The sequence below is a fragment of the Merops nubicus genome, unplaced genomic scaffold (assembly GCF_000691845.1).
Source record: "Merops nubicus isolate BGI_N331 unplaced genomic scaffold, ASM69184v1 scaffold21830, whole genome shotgun sequence".
In the NCBI taxonomy this organism is placed as follows: Eukaryota; Metazoa; Chordata; class Aves; order Coraciiformes; family Meropidae; genus Merops; species Merops nubicus.
Window position 1 is genome coordinate 1 of NW_008581308.1, and position 17,589 is coordinate 17,589.

Sequence of the window (17,589 nt, forward strand, 5' to 3'; positions counted from 1 at the left end):
GCCCCAGCCTGGAGCATTGCAGGGGGGAGTTGCGACCCAAGGGCAGGACCCACCCCTTGACCTTATTGACCATCATCCCATTGGCCTCAGTCCATCCAGCCTGACCACATCCCTCTGAAGAGCCTCCCTACCCTCAGGCTGATTTTGTTAACTTACACCACCTTTCATTTGAATAAATTTGTATCTTGGTCTGTTCAGTTTGCAGGTGGCTGTCAGGCGTGATCCCAAGGACTGCAATGCCTGGGAGTCTCTGGGGGAGGCTTACTTGGGCAGAGGGAGCTACTTAGCAGCTCTGAAGTGCTTCAGGAAAGCAAGTGAACTGAACCCAGAGCTCCTGTACAGTGTTAGCCAAGCTGCAGCAGTTGAGCAGATTCTAGGCCAATATGATAAAGCTAGAGCTAGCTATCAAGAAATCTTAAAGAACAAGGAAGATTATGTTCCTGCACTGAAAGGTAATCTGTCTGAACTTCCAAGCATTCATTCTTTCTTCCTCTACACACTGTAGTGCCTCAGCCTTGTGGAAATGTTACTGGCCTGTTTAGGTTTGCCTGCACAGAAGGGTAGGGTGGGATTTTGGGTTTGTAGAGCACTGTGATCCCCTGTGTCAAGGCTGGTGTGTAGTAGCCTGCAAATACCTGAAGAGCCATTAAATTGTGGTTTGTAGGAATGATTATTTCTTTCAAGTAAATATGAAAAGTCATCATTCCTGTGTAGCTCTGGCCAAATGAGTAGAATGACTTTGATCACAGGAAGCCAGCTGATGGTGCTGCAGTTTCACCTCAGCAGACACTGACCCAGCAGGCTATAGAGTCAGGCTGCCATTTCAAAGAAGTTGGCTATACTAATTTGACCACATGTTCCTTGCTTTTTGGGTTAGCCCTGGTGATTCAGCCCCCTCTGAGCTTCTTCCAGAGATGAAAAATAGCAGTAAAGGATCTTGAGAGGTCTCACATGTGTTAGAGGTGGTGATAGGTTGAGGTCTTCAGTGTATAGGTGAGGGCAGGGAGAGATGGTGGGAGTAGAACTCACTTCTGGTGGTAGGACTCTGTTGATTGTCAAAATATATCATATTGGGAGGGTATTTGTCCTTTTACATTACAGAGCTTCTTGGCATCTGAGAAGCTTGTGATCTTGGGACTTTAGTGTGGTTGAGATAAGTACCCAGTGGGGGCAAGACAAAAATGCTTGCCAAAGATGACTGCTGTGATTGGTAGTTGGTGTAGGTACCAGCAGGATGGCAGGAGGAAGGTCCTTCAGATGCTCCAGAACTGTGAAGGTAACAGTGACAATGAGTGGTGCTCACAGCCAGGGACTTTCTGCCAGACAGAACCACCACAGCTGCCAGCAAGAGTGTAATCCAAGCAGTTAGCTAGTTGGTTCCAAAATGCTGGAGATTGTGGAACTGGGTGCAGTTCCTTTTGAACAGTTGGATTTATTGCCCTGTGCAGTGGGCTGGGCCTTGGCTGAATACCAGGTGCCCACCACGCTGCTATGTCATTCCCCTTCTCAGCAGGACAGGGCCAGGGGAGAAAATAAGATGGAAAAAAAATGTGGGTCAGGATAAGCACAGTTTAATAAACAAAAGCAAAGGCCACATGTGGAAACAGAGGAAAACAGGAGATGTATTCTCTACTTCCCAATAGCAGGTGTTGTCCAGCCATTTCCCAGGAATCAGGGCCTCAGTACACATAGGATTTTCTCCAGATCATAATAAGGAATGCCTCCTCCTCCTCCTCATTTTCCTCCTCCTCCTCCTCCTCTCTTCTAGCTTTTAATGCTGAGAATTTATACGGTGTGGAATATTCCTTTGGTCAGCTGTCCTGGCTATGCCTCTTGCCAGACCTTCCCAGCCTACTGGATGAGGGAGGAGCATTGAGAAAAGAACTGTTCTTTTTTCCTCCTTGTTTTTTTTGTTTGTTTGTTTGTTTGTTTGTTTTTCCCCTTTTGATGCTGTGGAGCTCTGCTCAGCAGTAGCCAAAACTCTGGTGTGTCATCAACACCTTTGTAGCTACCAGTGCATATCACAGCACTGTGAATGCTGCTGTGTGGAAGCTAATTCCATCCCAGCCAGACCCAGTACAACCATATGAAGTAAATTCTTACATAAACAGGATTAAATAATGTTGGTTTCAAGTCTTCTTCAAAGAAGACATCCCCTGTTGCCTGCCTTGATATCTTCTTTTTTTATTTTGGCAATGATTTTTTGACTTGTGTGAGCTGAAAGTTGGTGATTTGTCAAAGACTAACCAAAACAGAGCAGATTTCTCATGGGGGTTTTACTTGATATTTGAGGGCAAGCACAGAGCTTAAACAATGTGGGGTTTTTTTATAATTAATTAGGTTTATTTTAATACATTATTCTACAGGTCAAACTTGACAGGGTAAGTTAAAAGCAAAGTCTCTGTTGTGAACACTGTAGGTCTTTGATTTTGGCATAACCTGTGCCAGGTGTAAATCTTTATATGAAGGAGAGCACTGAGCAGGCTTCTGCTGCCCCACACCACGTCCTTCATCCAGCCTATCATAACAGCTTCTCTTTTCACAAAGGGTCTTTTCTCTCAATTTCAGGACTTGGTGAGTGCTGTCTCATGCTGGCAAGATTAGCCCTTGAAAACTTTGCTGACAGGAAGGCTGTGGATTACATAGAGCAGGCTCTTGAATCTTTTACAAGGTTAGTACAAAATACTCAGTTGCTTCCTTGCCACTGGGATTGTGGGTTGATGTGCAGAAGAGTAAAATTTAAGTGCTTGAGGATTTTCAGTTAATCAAATGGACCAGGCTTCTAATCCAGAAGTATTTTCCTGATAGAAAATGTTTTGAATAATTCATTCTGGACTTAGGTTGCCTAAATGAATAACAAACAGAACAAATAAAACTGTAATTAAAGACACAGAGTAATGTGTTTATAATACAAGTGTGAACTGACACCCAGTTCTCTCCAGCACTCCTCCTGTATATATGGGGCTGGGAGGATTCCTGCCAAAAGCAGTAAATGAGAGGAAGTTGTTCCTTAATCTTTTTCTTTTGCATTTCATAAAAAAAAAAATGCTTCAGGATCTTAAGTTAAACCTTGGCACAGGTGCTGTTTCAGGAAAAGGTCCAAGAGGTTTGTGCAGCTGAGCCACAGCTTGCAGTGTAACACAGTAGTCTCTGAAACACAGGAGTGAGTGGAGTCAGTGACATGGTGCTAGGTCATGTCTGATTTTCAGAACCCACTCTCTAGCCCCAGCAAAGCTGGGATATATTGACATTCTGTAGTTTCTCTTTTTTTTGGTTATTTTTGACTTTTCAGACCTATAGCTTGGAGGGGAAGAAATGTGAATTAAAAAAAAAAAAATCAATGCATTGATGAATAACACTTGAATTCGTGCCACTCTCCCAAAGTGGTGATCTTTCTCTCAGAAAAGGATGTTGAAGTGTCTGCATGGGTGTTGTGTGGGTTTTCTGTGTTGTTAATTACAGGGCAGCAAAGCAGCGTCCTGATTTTTCCTGCCTGTGGAAACTGCTTGGAGATACCTGCACTAGTGTGCATGTTATTTCACCAGCCAAAGTGAACGTTCAAGTTTTGGGATTCCTCCTGGGTAAAAATGCAGGCAAGGAGGTGCTGAAGAAAAGTGAGCTGCTCGTGCTGGGAGGAAGGTAATAATTTTTTATTATCAAGAGTTTCTGTGCAGCTTCAGACTCTGTAGAATCGCAAGTATTCCACACTGTTTCATTTCTAGAAAATGAAAGACAGGCTGATCTGTCGACACCTGCATATTGAGCAAAGATTAATGAGGTGGTAAATAGGGTCCCATGCTTCTTCCAAATCACAGTGCTCATTTCAGGCTGTGTTTCCTGGATTGCCACAGTGGCTGTCAGCACTTCATCTAGCACCTGCTCGTCTTGTTGATGTCTCCAGAGCATGGCTGCATCCTGCCTGTCATTCCACAAATTGTGCCTCTTTAATTAGAGTGATTTGCAGTAGCTGGTAACTAATTCTCCCAGGAGTACTGAAGTTCAGGATAATGCTTTAAGCTTTCTGTCTGTATGTCTTTCTTACAAAAACCTCATCAATTCTTGCCTTAGGTATGGGGTCTAGAGTACATTGGAAGAGGGAATTTTGCACTCTGGAATCTCATGATGGTACAAAATACTTGCAGTATTTCTGTAGCTGCTTTTGTGACTTGCTGTGAGCTTGGTGCAGTTGGATGTGAAAGGCAGGAAATGCTGCTGCCTAGTAAATCTCAACCAGGATATGTGAAGTCTGATAGTTCCTGAGAGGAAGTCTGATTAACTGTAAAAGTGACTGATTTTTAAGTAAAAAACATGCATATTGCAACCAACACAGCTTTGATTTACTGCACATCTGTGGCGTTACGACTGGTGGGCACTATGTCCTTCAGACCAGGATAGATTCTGTGAAGATAACCATCTGAATGAGAACTGGTTACTTGTTGTTTGCTTTCCATTCTTGTCTGCTTTTGTTTGTATTTATACACGTTTGCTTGGTTTAAGTTTTTAAGCACTCTTTTGAATGTTTTTTCAGCTTTCTGCTCTTCGTGTGGAGAAACTCGGAATAATGTTTCTGTGATTCATGTCTCTGTAGGTGTTACAGCACAGCTTTAAAACTGATGCCTCTGCCTGGAACATGGTGTGATCTTGGAATAAATTATTACCGACAGGCAGAGCACCTCACAGCAGTGGGCAGTGACAGGGATGAGATCAGTGAACTGCTGGCAAAGTCTCTGCAGGTATTGCCTGTTTGTCCTGTGACGTTCTTTAAAACATAAATTGGTGTTGGTGCTTGTCTGCATACTCTGTCCCCAAATAAAACCTGCACCTCTGAATAAGAAACTGCATGAAGTCTTAGTTTTTATTCTTGTGGTGATTGTCATCCATATGTTATTTCCTTCCAGTGTATCAAAAAAGCTGTGAGGCTTGACAGCAAAAATCACCTCTCTTGGAATGCACTTGGTGTAGTAGCTTCCTGTAGCGGTAAGTCCTCAGCGAAACCCCTACCTCCATTAACATCCTCAATTAGAAGGCAATTTGACTAATGCTGTTGATGAAATTCAGTTAGATCTAGCTCTCCTTTTTGTCTTTTTTACCCCCCCAGCTATTGAGAATTATGCTCTTGCTCAACATGCGTTCATCAAATCTGTCCAAGCTCAGCAGTTCGTAAGTGCTATAGGCAGCTGCCATCTGTTTCAAGTGGGCATTTAAAACCTTTTCTCCCCCTGATGCAGTGTTATTTTTGAATATAACAATATTCAAATTATTGAATAATATTCAAATAGTATTGAGTGATAATAATACATTGGTTTAAACTTTATTCTGTCTAGAATGTTGTTGCCTGGACCAACTTGGGGGCTTTGTATCTGACAACAGGAAACATTGAGGTAACCCCTCTTTCCATCCTCAAATGCATTCTATCTGTCTGTCTGTCTGTCTATTTATTTTAATAAGGGAGTATGTAGGGTAGGAGTGTGGTCAAACAGTGAAGAATGTCCCTGTCAGATTCCATAAAGTTACTTCCTTTGAAAGAAGTTAAAGTGCCACTTGCTAAAGTGCCACTTGAGGCACAGAAATTAATTATTTGTCCTGAAGGTGATAAGGGTAGGAGAACTGAATTGCCAACGTTGCTTTCCAGGCAACTAGATGGAAAGAAAAGTGTTTGGAAGGACTGAGAAGTGGTTGGTCAAACAGGGGCACACCATGTTTGACCAAGAACTTTTAGCTGCAGGTCACAACCTGAACGTTGAGTTCTGAGTTTCCTGTAGGCAGCTACTTTGTCCTCATAAGCATGTCATATGTTTACTGAAATTTTGTGTAACCTTCAGAGTTTCTTTGGAGAAAAATTAGAATACATCTCAAGCAAAGTTCATCGTTCTGCAGTTAAAACTACATCCCATCCTATTTGGTGGTCAGAATTACAGAAATAGTGTTGGAAATATGATGGTCAGGGTTTTTTTTTTGATACAAGTAACTTGGTAGTGCATACTGCTTACTGCTGAGACTCTCTTATGCTGAGACTTTGTTCACCTTATGCCATGTTGAGGGAGGAACTCTGAACATAAACATTGCTATGAGGAAGAGATATTTTGTGGTTGGTAATCAGTTTTACCATCTTGAAAAATGTGTTTAACACTTTGCTTGAAGGAAAAGCAAATCTCCAAAACTGGATCTTTCAAGAGTCGGATTGTAAGAAAGTGTTTGTTCTAGGAGGTGATCTGGAACTTTGATCTTGTAAAGACTTTAGTCTTATTTAAAAAAAAAAGTTTAATTCTTTGGCCGATGTATTGTTCTCTGTGGCACAGTGGATGTTTTTAATAGTGGCCTAATTTTAATTTCATCCATTAAATCTCCTCCCATCCTGCTGTGTGTCAGTACCTCAGAGGTGCTTGGTTGCTGGGCCAGTTCAGTAGCACTGTTATCTTTTGTTCTGCAGCAAGCCCATGAAGCCTTCAGCAAAGCCCAGGCTCTGGATCCTTCTTACACAGAGTGTTGGATTGGGCAGGTAAGATGACAAAAAATCATAGTGCTCCACACCAAAACCAGTTGTTAGTCAAGGGAAGGCCCTAAGATCCCATCCTAATAGCTGGCACATTCCTGAAAATTAATTACAAGTAAGGGGAGCTTCTGCTTTCCCTGAGGGTTGTCAGGACCCTTTGTTTCTGTAGTGTAATAGAGTGGAGCTACAGTCTTCAGGTATCTTTATAGAATGTTTTCTGGCTAATGCTCTGACTTCTGTATGAAACTAGCTATTAACAAAAAAAAAAAAAACCAGTTGTTTGTGTGCTGAAGCTTTTTATTGATCATTGTCAAAAAAACACCAGAGTTGTTGAGCCTGGAGCAAAGGAGGCTCAGGGGAGACCTTCTGGCTCTGCACAGCTCCTGACAGGAGCCTGGAGTTGAGGGTGGTTGGTTTCTTCTCCCAAAGAACAAGGGACAGGACAAGAGGAAAGGGCCTCAAGTTGCCCCAGAGGAGGTTGAGGTTGTCCCTGAGGAACAATTTCTTGCCCTGGAGGGTTGCCCAGGGCTGTGCCAGGCTGCCCAGGGCAGTGGTGGAGTCCCCACCCCTGGAGGGGTTCCCAAGCCGTGGAGATGTGGGGTGAGGGACACGGGGCAGTGGGGACCTGGCAGGGATGGGGGAACAGTTGGTCTTGAGGAGCTTAAAGGTCTTTTCCAAATAAAATGATTCTGTGGTTCCACGATTTGTAAGGCATTAGCTGTTTCAGCCTCAGCTGTAACTCTAGCTCATTGTGTTCCTGCTTGACTCTCTTCTCAGCACCCTGCTTCTAATGTGACTGCCAGAAAGAGTAAGTCTCTAATGCAGGTGATAAAAAGCAGTTCTTAAAAAAAACACACCAGACCTTGGGAGGTCCCTTCCTGCCCCTACCACTGATGGCTGGACATGCTCCCACTGGTGTCTAGGCCACCCGTGAGTAGCAGAAACACTTGTGACTGTGAGCCATACTTCTGTGATCCCTCTGGCTGCACTGCCTAGTCCCACACTGCTGACCTGCTTATAATGTCTAGCTGAAGCTGGGTTCCAGGGGAGGCAACTACCACCACATGGAAATTCAGCTGCTGCCAGATGCCCTAGGTTGTGCAAACACACAAAGTCTTTGTCCTGAGAAGTGTGAAGTAGCAGCAGAAGAGTTTGAATTTCAAGTACCAGTGATACAGTAGAAACCACTTTTGTTCCCTTTAAATGCATTCATTTTTTTCTGAAAACCAACACTTCTTGGATAGTATGAGGAAAGAAAGTGTCTCTGTGTTAAATGCCTAAGATGTGCCTGAAGTAATGTGTGCCCAGTTTCTTGTTGATGTTGTGATGTTTTAAGAACCTGACCCCAGCAGCTCTCTTTTCTCTGCAGGCTCTCATTGCAGAGACAGTGGGCAGCTATGACACTATGGATCTCTTCAGGCACACCACTGAACTTGGTATGCATGTAAGTGTAACACTTGTGTTGTCCTGAACTTGCTGTGTATCTCATCTCTCTGTTTAGGTGATGTAAGGTTCATTTTTTTTAAAAAGGCATGTCTTGACTGGTGGGACAGTTACAGTCGTGTTCCACGTGAGATTGTCTGATTTCCAGGTTGTTGTTCCTGGCCTGTGCTGGCATTGAGTAGCAGGCAGTTATTTTATTAAATGCTTTACTCCCAGTGGTCCAAGAAATTGACTCTCTGAGTCATGAAAAAACCTCCTTGGTGTTCTGCAGAACTGGACAGGGATCAAAGGGGTGAATTATAAGTGTTCCAGGGGAGAGCAAAGATATTGCCAGTACCCTCAGTTCTAAGAAAGTGGAGGACTTTTCATTCTTCTGGAGCTCTTTTTCTTCTGTCCTCCCTCCAGTGGTGAAGCAAGTGACACATTAATGTAAGAATTCTCTTTGCCCAAAGGACAAGTTAAAGCTCTGTGCAGAGTAATCCAGTTTGATATTTTCTTTTCCTGCTTAACACCCATGCAGGTTTTTAGCCAGGACTCTGCCTTAAAACACAAAATTGTTATTATAACCTTTACTTCTCTCAGTATTGCTTGAGCAAGTTTAATAACTCCTATTTTGGGTTCTTTCTGTTTGTTTCTTGAGGCTGAGGGAGCAAAAGGCTATGCCCACTGGGTATGTTCAACCCTGCAGGATAAAAGCAACAGGAACACTGAGCTGTACCAGTACAACATCACCCAGATGAATGCTATTCCAGCAGCCCAGGGGGTCTTGGCCAAATACATAGGTAGGTGACTTAAATACCTTGCTTCTTTTAATCTGCATCTCTTCCTGTAAATAAATCTTGAGTTATCTGTTCCTGATTTTTGAGAGCTACAAAATCAGGTGCAAGCATTTAAAATTCAGATGAAAGTGAGACCATATTTGTGTGGCTGTGCAATCCCTGCTCTTAAATGGACTCCAGGAGGGGCCTGCATGATTCTCCTGGTCTGGGGAAAAAAGGTTAGAAATCTGAGGTGAGATGACAACTCCATGCCTTGGCTACCAATAAGCATTTAAAAATTGTAGTATTTAAGATAAACAATAAGATTTCACTAGAGTCAGTACAAGCTGAGTAGTTTCCCATTTCATTAGGAAAAACAAAACAAAACACCATGGGCTGAAAAACTCAAAATACATTAGCACACTAATGCTGTGTTGTAAGATTTTAAACATTTTTTGTGCTCTCCTGATGTCATGTTGTGTGTCTTTGTATCTCTTCTGTATTTGCCTGCAGCCTGTCAAAGTAATTCCAGTGAGCAACTGACAGAAGCACTTGGCAGAGTGCTTTGTGTGTGTGCATACACTGTGGCAGTGGTTTTGAAGTGCTTTTTCACAGCTCTTTCTGATTGTTTCCTCCTGTATTGTCAATTCTGCTTTTTCTAGAGAGAGATGGAGAGGATGCCTGTGTTTTCACCATGCTTGGTTACCTGTATGATTATCTGCACCTAAAAAGGCAGGCAGCAGAAGCCTATGAGAGGTAAATGACACACCCTGAAAACTTTACTGGTAGAAGCACCTGGGCCTCTAGCTGTGCACCAGCTGAGAGACTCACAGGGCTTTATTTTCCTTTAGCACACCCTGCAGTAAATTCCAACCAACTGTGCTGTATGGGTAGGTGTTGGGGTGTTCTTAAATCATATTTGGAAATGCAGAGCATGGAAATGGAGAAGTAAAAGCATTCCAAGCCTTGTGTGTCTTACCAGGACATTCAGATAATTCCCTGTGTGGGATTTAAGTGAAATTTTGGTTAACTTGGTTTCAGTTTAGTCTCTATCCCGTTCTAATTAAGGGAGGTGCTTGGGCTTTTTGTTTTTTTTTCCTTTTTACTTCTTTTCAAATAGTAGAGGGAGGTGGCAAAGGAAACTGAGCTTGGTGAACATGTTTGCTGATGGGTTAAAACTGTAAAAGAAGCTCTCTTTGCTCTTAATTGGCATAGAAAATCTTCTGCATGAAACATTTGACCATTCTGCTCTGAGAACTGTTGTCAAAACATGTGTGTTGTAGTCAGATGGTATTTATTCTTAACTGTGGTTATTTTCAGGGCAGCTTCATTGCTGAAAAACTCTGGGGATACTGAGAAATACAACACAGCAATGCAAAACTATGGCAGGTCACTGTGGTGAGTGTTTGGTGATGTATTTTCCCAGCCCATAACTTCACCTTCACAAGCAGCAAATGCAGTGTCACAAAACATGTGAGAAGCTGAGAGGTGGTTGCTGAAAATTATCTGTTGCATGTCATTCTTTATTGTAGACAATATTTGACTGAACTGTGTATGTACTCCAGAAATAGGCAGTTTATTTAACAGAAAAAAAAAGATGGCAAGGAATTGCCCTGGCCTCACAGTTTCTAACATATCAATGATTCCCTTATCCTTAGTTTGATACTTGTGTAGACCATGTTAAGGCACTTAATGTAGCTGTTTCATGTTCTCTAGAATAAATTGTGGGGTTTTTTTATCTCTGCACCTGAAAGAACATGATGGTCTTCGTCTGAATAAAGTAGTTGCTTCAAGGTTTATTCAAAATCCCTTCTATGTGCCCTGTGAAGTTGTGTTGACTTGTACAACCTGAAGCCTATGGGTTTGGGTTGTCCTGTGCATGTGTTTGGTCTTCCTGCTGCAGTTCTGCTCAGGTTCCCTTCACAATTCCCTTGTGTTTCTCAGGGAACACGGGATGCAGCTCTTACCAGATGGAAAGTGCCAAACCTCTCTGTAATATGAGATAGCTCAGGCTCTGCTAATCAGATGTTTGTCAGCTCTCTAGGGAAAATTCATATATTCTTAAGCTTCTGAACATGACTGACACTGGAACTTCTAGGGTGTGATAATGTGATAATTCATCCTTGAACTTCAGGGAAGATTTTGGAAGGAACTCTTCAGCTTCCTGCAGTCTCACATCCAGGCTGTATGTGTGGTGATACTCGTGTGCAGCTTACACAAGAGCAAAGCTCCAGTCACTAATAACTAGTTCTAATAAATGCAGCCCTGTGTAATTTCTTCCACAGTGGCCTTAGAAATGCTGCATTTCTCTCTGTGCTTGCACTTGCACACCTGTCTGTGTGCATATGGATTTAAATTTGCTTTTTTTCATGTTTGTTCTTTGATATTTTCTCCCACTCTATTGTGCTGACCATTAAGTGACATCTGTACATGTAGCTGTCACACAGACAGGGAGGACTTTTTTGTAACATTTATTCTTCATACAGCAGGTAGTTTTAACAGCTGTAACAGGAGGAGGGTGGGAAATTCTGCATGTTCTTCTCCTAGTCTTGCTCTTTCCCAGGTTTCTGATTAACAACTGCTGTGGGGAAGGAGATGCTGTTCTGCAAGGACAGCTTGCCTGGGTCACAGCACCTGTTGCTGCATCCTTGATGCCTGTGTCTGGTTTTGTTTTGACAGTGCCATTGGTCAGTATGATAAGGCCATTGAGGTTTACACATCAACACCTCTCCTGGAGTTTCATGGCATCCTGGGGCTGGCATTAGCCTACTTCAAGAAAGGCCTCTTCAAAGAAAGTACTGAAGGTAAGCATCTGCCTAATTCAAAGCATGATGAGACACTTCTTTTGAGACTAATCTTAACAAAGTGCTTGTCTGACAGACCTACCTGTAGTTCAGTTTATTTCACTCTTTCAGTGCTAATTAGCAGGTACAAATTCCACAACTACTTTAATCTTAGGCTGTTCAGCAACATATGTACAAGGAGAAGCTAAATTTCTTCAAGTGTTTAATTCTTGTCCATTAAGCTCTTCACTTCCCTTGCTCTCAAATGAAATGGCTTTCCTGGAAAAATCAGCTCTGGGTAGAGGATAAATTTGTTGTTCACTTTAGTTCTGTAGCTGTTCTGCACTGCTAAGGTGTGAGACTTCACCAAAAGGTGTACAGAATTATCAGTGTAGAAGTGTAAGTGCTCACAAAGGAGCAGCCAGCTCATCGTTTTAAATCTCCTGATATTTAATTGGAGTGATGTGTGCCCATCTGAAGTACTATTTCATAAATAACCTGTCAGAGGGTAGGATTTATACTGTATTCTTCCTCTGGCTGTTTCAATAATGCTTTTTGGTTTCTACTTGCTACATACTAAACAACTCCCAGGCTTTAAACAGCACTGTAATTCACAGAGTCCCAGCATGGTGGGGTTGGAAGGGGCCTCTGGAGATCATCTCCTCCACCCCCCTGCTCCAGCAGCTCACCCACAGCAGGGTGCCCAGGGTCACAGCCAGGAGGGTTTGGGATCTCTCCAGAGCAGGAGACTCCACAGCCTCTCTGGGCAGCTGCTCCAGGCTCTGCACCCTCCCAGCAGAGAAGTTTCTCCTCCTGCTCAGGTGGCACCTCCTGGGTTCCAGTTGGTGCCCGTTGCCCCTTGTCCTGTCCCTGGGCACCACTGAGCAGAGTCTGGCCCCAGCCTCTTGCCCCCCGGGGCCCTTTAGCTCTTGCTCAGCACTGCTCAGATCCCCTCTGAGGCTTCTCTTCCCCAGCTCAGCAGCCCCAGGGCTCTCAGCCTGGCCTGGCACAGAGATGCTCCAGGACCCTCAGCATCATCTTCAGAGCCTCCACTCTCCAGTAGTTCCCTGAAATCTGCTATTTCCTAATGTACAGTTACTTCCAGAGTCTTGCTCAGGTTTGTCTTCTGCTTGTGATTTGAGATGTGAAAATAACAGTGAACCTGAAACCAGGGTGTACCTGTGTGCATGTTCTCATATCTTGCCTTTCTAGACATGTCATAAATGTTGCATTTTTTTTTATCCTATTTCAATTCTGAGTCTTGAATTTTTACCAGCCTATGAAAAAGCCTTGTCTGTTGCTGAGTCTGAAGAAGATAAATCACATATCCTGACTGCCTTGGCAATAATAGAGTATAAACAGAACAAAGTGGATGCTGCAAAGACACTGCTGTTTAAATGGTGAGTGGGGGGAGTAACACTCAGTATATGATGTTTTCCTGTAGTGATCTATCCTGAAATTGACTCTTTTTTTGAGATCTCAGGTAGGTATTTCCTTCTTGTGTTACACAGTATAAATGGGAGAAGATGCAGTGTTCTTTTAAGCTTATTTATGCCATTTAGATGCTTTGTTTTGTGGCATATGTTCATATTCCCAAAGCAGTGTGAAGTGGTAAGATGAGTGGGCTGGATGGTTTCAATTCTAATATCCTTAAGTGGTAGTTGTAATAGGTTTGTCTTTTAAGATAATATTCATCTATAGTTGTCCTGAGCACTAGGCAATATTTTTTACTCTTCAGCTGTAAGAAATCTAAATGACTAATGTAAACAATTCCAGTTTAAGCAGTCACAAATCTCCAGAACAATTGTTTTCCAAGTGTCGTAGACAAGAACAATCTTGTAGCTTCTCCAGGAGAAGAAACAGATCTGTATCAGTTGTTAAGTCATTAATGTCTCTTTTTTACATAGTTGCAGAAGCTAAAAGCCATCTTGGCTTCTCAGGATCAACTCTGTGTCAACAGAGAACTGGAGTAGTGGCAGTAAAGCCCATGTCTTGCCAGCAGAGTCCTGAAGTTAGTGAAAAACTGGAGGTCTATGACCTAGAACACTGTAAATCCTAAGCAGCTCATGATTAGCTAGGAACCAGGTATTTCATACATCCTGTTAATCACTGCAGAGTTCCATTCTTGTCACACACAAGTGAGAATTCTTTAGGTTATGTTAGTTGTTTGTGTTTAAAGAAAAAAGTTTAGGAAAGTAACATTAGACTGAAAATATTTAGAACTTAATTGGAAGCTCTTCTGCTGACCACTTGCCAAACTAGGAAGGGTATTATCATTAACAGACAGCACATGAGCAAGATCCCTCCCTCTGGTCTTGGATCATATGGAAGAGATCCAAGGTGTCCCAGCAGTGGAGGAATGAACAGACTGATGTGTTCACTGATGGTACATGACATACCTAAGAGGGAGTGTGTTGGTTCCAGATCCAGGCCATGGGGGAAGGAAGGAAGGATCCAGGTGCTCAGTCCAGTCCCAATCACACAGGAACTGCCAGGAGAAAGCCTCATAATTCCTTTCCTGTCTCAATCTTGTCCCACTGTTCCTGGGAACTCCACTTGCTGTGGGGAGTCAGGGAGCCCTTCAACAGCCAGAACCCTCACACAGCACAGGCACTGTGTGAGCAGACCTCCCAACTCCCCTGCAGGCAGGGCCAGCTCTTATGGAGGTGGCTTCTTGCCCCACCTCCAAGTTAATATGGAAGGTGGGGGCACCTGGTGGGGATCTCCTCATCAGTTCCCATCCAGAGCTGGCCACACTATATGAAAACCAGTCAGGAGGGTCCTTCTTGGCTGGTTGGGTTCATCATCCACATGCCCACCCTTATCCAGGGCTGGAGGCCTAAACCCCAGCACTTTATAAGGTCAGTGCTGCAAAGGTATGTGGTGGATTTTGGTAATAAGAACAAAAATGGTGCATTCTACTCCAACAGACAGATTTCTTTATTGACTGGAGTTCATGGTAGATGATTTAAAGGGCCTGAGTAGGACCTTGGACAAGAAGCTGCCTTTCTTCTTTCCTCATGGCCAGAGCTCGACACATGTCTAGCAGGGAGTCTGTCTTTATAGCTAATATGTCAGAATTCCACTTGTTGGCAACACCTTTGCACCAGGTAACATAGTGCTGGCTGCTCAAGTTTATCTTTAACAGCTCTTAGAAATTTTTCTTGCTACAGAAAAAAGCAAAAGCTAGATTTGGAACTTTACACTCTTGTCTTTTTCTGAAGGCAAAAATAACCATTAGAAGCTTGATTAGTATCCTACAGTCACCTGATCAGTGAAAGAAAGCAGCACTTCATTCTGTGGTTATGTTTAGGACATCACAGTGAGGTATCCCCAAATTACTCTTATTTGACTCTCTTCCATTTGAATTGCAATTTATTGAATTGCTTTTATTGTAAGAACAGCTTCTGTTAGTTACCTCAGTTAAGGTCTTTGGGTTTGGTTGTTTGTACTGAGCTCACTGTTGGTTTTCACTGGAGTTGAAGGTCAGGGAATTAAGAGTTACTTACACTAGAAAAAAATGCTGATAAAAATCAGTGGCTGTCTCTTTTAAGTCTCCAGTAAAGCTTGGAACACGGTGAGGCAAAACTGTGCCTCACTGTAAAACAGCTGGAACTGCACACTGGAGAGTGGTACTAAAACTAGCAGATGATGGAAAGCATGCTCAGAACACCTTGCATTTCTCAGATCTTGACATAAACAAGTTTCACAGTTTTTGGAACATTTTTTGGAATTTTCTGTTCTCAGAGCAGTGCTATGCAGCAGGCTTTTCTGACTTCTTCCTTCCTGGGTTTCTGTGGCAAAGCTGTAAAGCAGGCATGCTCCAGCTCAGGTTTGGTACTGGTTAGAAATACAGATGTCTTCAAGGAAAGACAGTAGCTGTCAGTGTTACACGTTGTCTCTTGCCATGCATGTTGTGGCTGCCACCAAAGGACAGTTCCTGTGTCAGAGCCTTGCCAGCTCGTTACCTGTTACCAGCTGAAATGCCACACAACCAATGCTGCTTTCCACATCTGGAGACCTCAAGGACACTGGTGGATCTTCATCCACTATCCCACAGTGAAAGGCTGTTAATTCAGTGCACTATACATGATCTTCAGGAGCAAGAGGGCTCAGCAGTAACAAGCACTCTTAATGTTAAATTAAGTTTAATTCATGCTCCAAAACAGCGTCTCCTTCCCTCCTGATTCCACAGCTCACTAAAGGAACCCAGTATAGAAAGCCTGAAGGCTTTGTGCACACTTGGGCTGGTGAAGCAGGACGCTACCCTCGCAACAGCAGCCCTGAAAGAATTCCAGAAGCATGAAAAACAGGAAGACATTTATGAGAGGTGCCTTATCACATCTGCTGTTCACACATTGCAAGGCAGAAGTGTGGCAGTCCAGAGAGCGCTCTGCAAAGCAATACACAGGTATTTTGTATTTCTTTGGGTTGCCTTGTAAATGTATTACTTCAATTTTCTTGAATAATAAACAAACCTCTGTTTGCTTACAGCATTCTTCTAAATAAAATTAAAAAAAACAACTGTTTTTCAAACGTCCTCACTCAAGGCTGTAGCATCAGCTGACAGAACCTTGCTTCCTGATCAAATGGCAGCAGTTTCATGGCTTGTTTGGGGTCTCCCTGTTTTGTTTTGTTGGCTTCTTTGGTAGCTAAATCAGTTTACTTTCTGCAACAGCAATTTCATGATATATAGCAGAACCTTCAACCTAGAAAAGTCTCTAGGTCTTGTATTTGATATTTAACAGCCTCTGAAGGTCTTAATTCTGTTGGCTGAATACCTGTGTTTGAATGTGTTTTGGTTAACAGTGTTCTAGAAAGGGGGAACTTTAGTCAGTGCCTTTAAAGCATGACACACCTCATAGTCTCTCCAAGTGTTTTCAACATGATTCTTTAAGCAAATTGATTTTCTCCACATGCAATTAAAATCCCTTGTTCTTCACATTGTGGGGACAAGACCGGTAGTCCTCAGGGTTATTTAATTTCTTTGCATGATTTGGTATTTTATTGATACTCACATTGTTAATTTTATTTCTTTAGCCAGCAATAGAATATTGTTTGTTCTAAATGAGTAGCCATGTCTATTTTCAACCACACTGTAGTGTTTTCATAATAGGAAAAGATCCATTTGGAATTTACAGCAACTTTCTATCAAGTTGTGGAACACCAGCTCCATATCTAAACCAGAAACTCTAATACCCTTCCTCTTTCCCCAGTAACCCTGACAATACTGCCCTCTGGTTTCTTCTGTCTCGAGTAGTTCCACTGTATGCAACACAAAAGGCAAAAGTAAGTGAGTTGCTGTAGTAAGTCTGTGTATTTTATATCCTGAGTAGTTTGTGTTGTTTCTTAACTGAAAGAGCCCCACCCTTCAGTGCAGGGACATTCACTATCTGATGTGAAAACATAAGGCTTGCATGCACAGGGATGTACAGAGCAGTGCACAGGTACATGCTGCAATTACATGTCCAATTATTTGCATCTTTCATGGCATAGCCATTCTTTATCATCTTGAAACAACCTTGCAGGGAAAAACAGCTAAAAGAATTCCAATAAGAAAAAGCTGTACTATGTATATGTTCTTTGTTTAATTTTGTATATATGTGTGTGTATAAATATATATTAAGATTTACATATGCTGAGTTTGGTTAATCTAGTCAATTCTACTTTTCCCATTAGCCAGTATTTCCTTGCTGCTTTTATACTTACTGTTAGCTTTTCTCCAAATAAATATCTTTTTCTTAATTTATGTAAACAGAAGTAGCACCTGAAAACAAACACCCTTCTACATGGGGTGAAGTTAGAAGCACAATGTGTAGATAAACTCTAAACCTGAATGTCTCTTCCTGTGTCTTTGAGATCATGCTGTAGGCAAGGGAAAGATCTCATTGTGCAAACTTTGTGTTTGATCCACAAAGGTAAAAACATCTTGGCATTACATTTCGTATAAAATCTTTTAATTAATTAGTCATATAACCAAATCAATTCTCTTAATCTTGCAGGGTGGAGTTGTGGCAGGAAACATCGCCCATGTGCTTGATGTAAAGCATAGGAAGGTTTGGCTTTTTTAAAATGCAGACTTTATAATTCCATAAACAATTCTAAAATTAAT

The 17,589-nt window shown here is 42.4% G+C and overlaps 1 protein-coding gene across 1 annotated transcript in view; it reads left to right on the forward strand.

Annotated features, from left to right (window-relative positions):
* Window positions 1–198: 198 nt before the first annotated feature.
* The window catches only part of TTC37 (tetratricopeptide repeat domain 37), a gene marked incomplete at its 5' end in the record, with an annotated part of 28,961 nt that continues 11,570 nt past the window's right edge, over window positions 199–17,589 (forward strand). Inside the window, 17 exons of the mRNA XM_008949559.1 lie at window positions 199–452; window positions 2,569–2,671; window positions 3,463–3,639; window positions 4,589–4,733; window positions 4,899–4,977; window positions 5,099–5,160; window positions 5,325–5,381; window positions 6,431–6,499; window positions 7,863–7,937; window positions 8,577–8,718; window positions 9,357–9,450; window positions 10,015–10,092; window positions 11,374–11,498; window positions 12,754–12,877; window positions 15,673–15,888; window positions 16,694–16,766; window positions 17,480–17,533. Coding sequence (XP_008947807.1) covers window positions 199–452; window positions 2,569–2,671; window positions 3,463–3,639; window positions 4,589–4,733; window positions 4,899–4,977; window positions 5,099–5,160; window positions 5,325–5,381; window positions 6,431–6,499; window positions 7,863–7,937; window positions 8,577–8,718; window positions 9,357–9,450; window positions 10,015–10,092; window positions 11,374–11,498; window positions 12,754–12,877; window positions 15,673–15,888; window positions 16,694–16,766; window positions 17,480–17,533 — 1,927 coding nt within the window. The remainder of the gene's footprint in view (window positions 453–2,568; window positions 2,672–3,462; window positions 3,640–4,588; window positions 4,734–4,898; window positions 4,978–5,098; window positions 5,161–5,324; window positions 5,382–6,430; window positions 6,500–7,862; window positions 7,938–8,576; window positions 8,719–9,356; window positions 9,451–10,014; window positions 10,093–11,373; window positions 11,499–12,753; window positions 12,878–15,672; window positions 15,889–16,693; window positions 16,767–17,479; window positions 17,534–17,589) is intronic.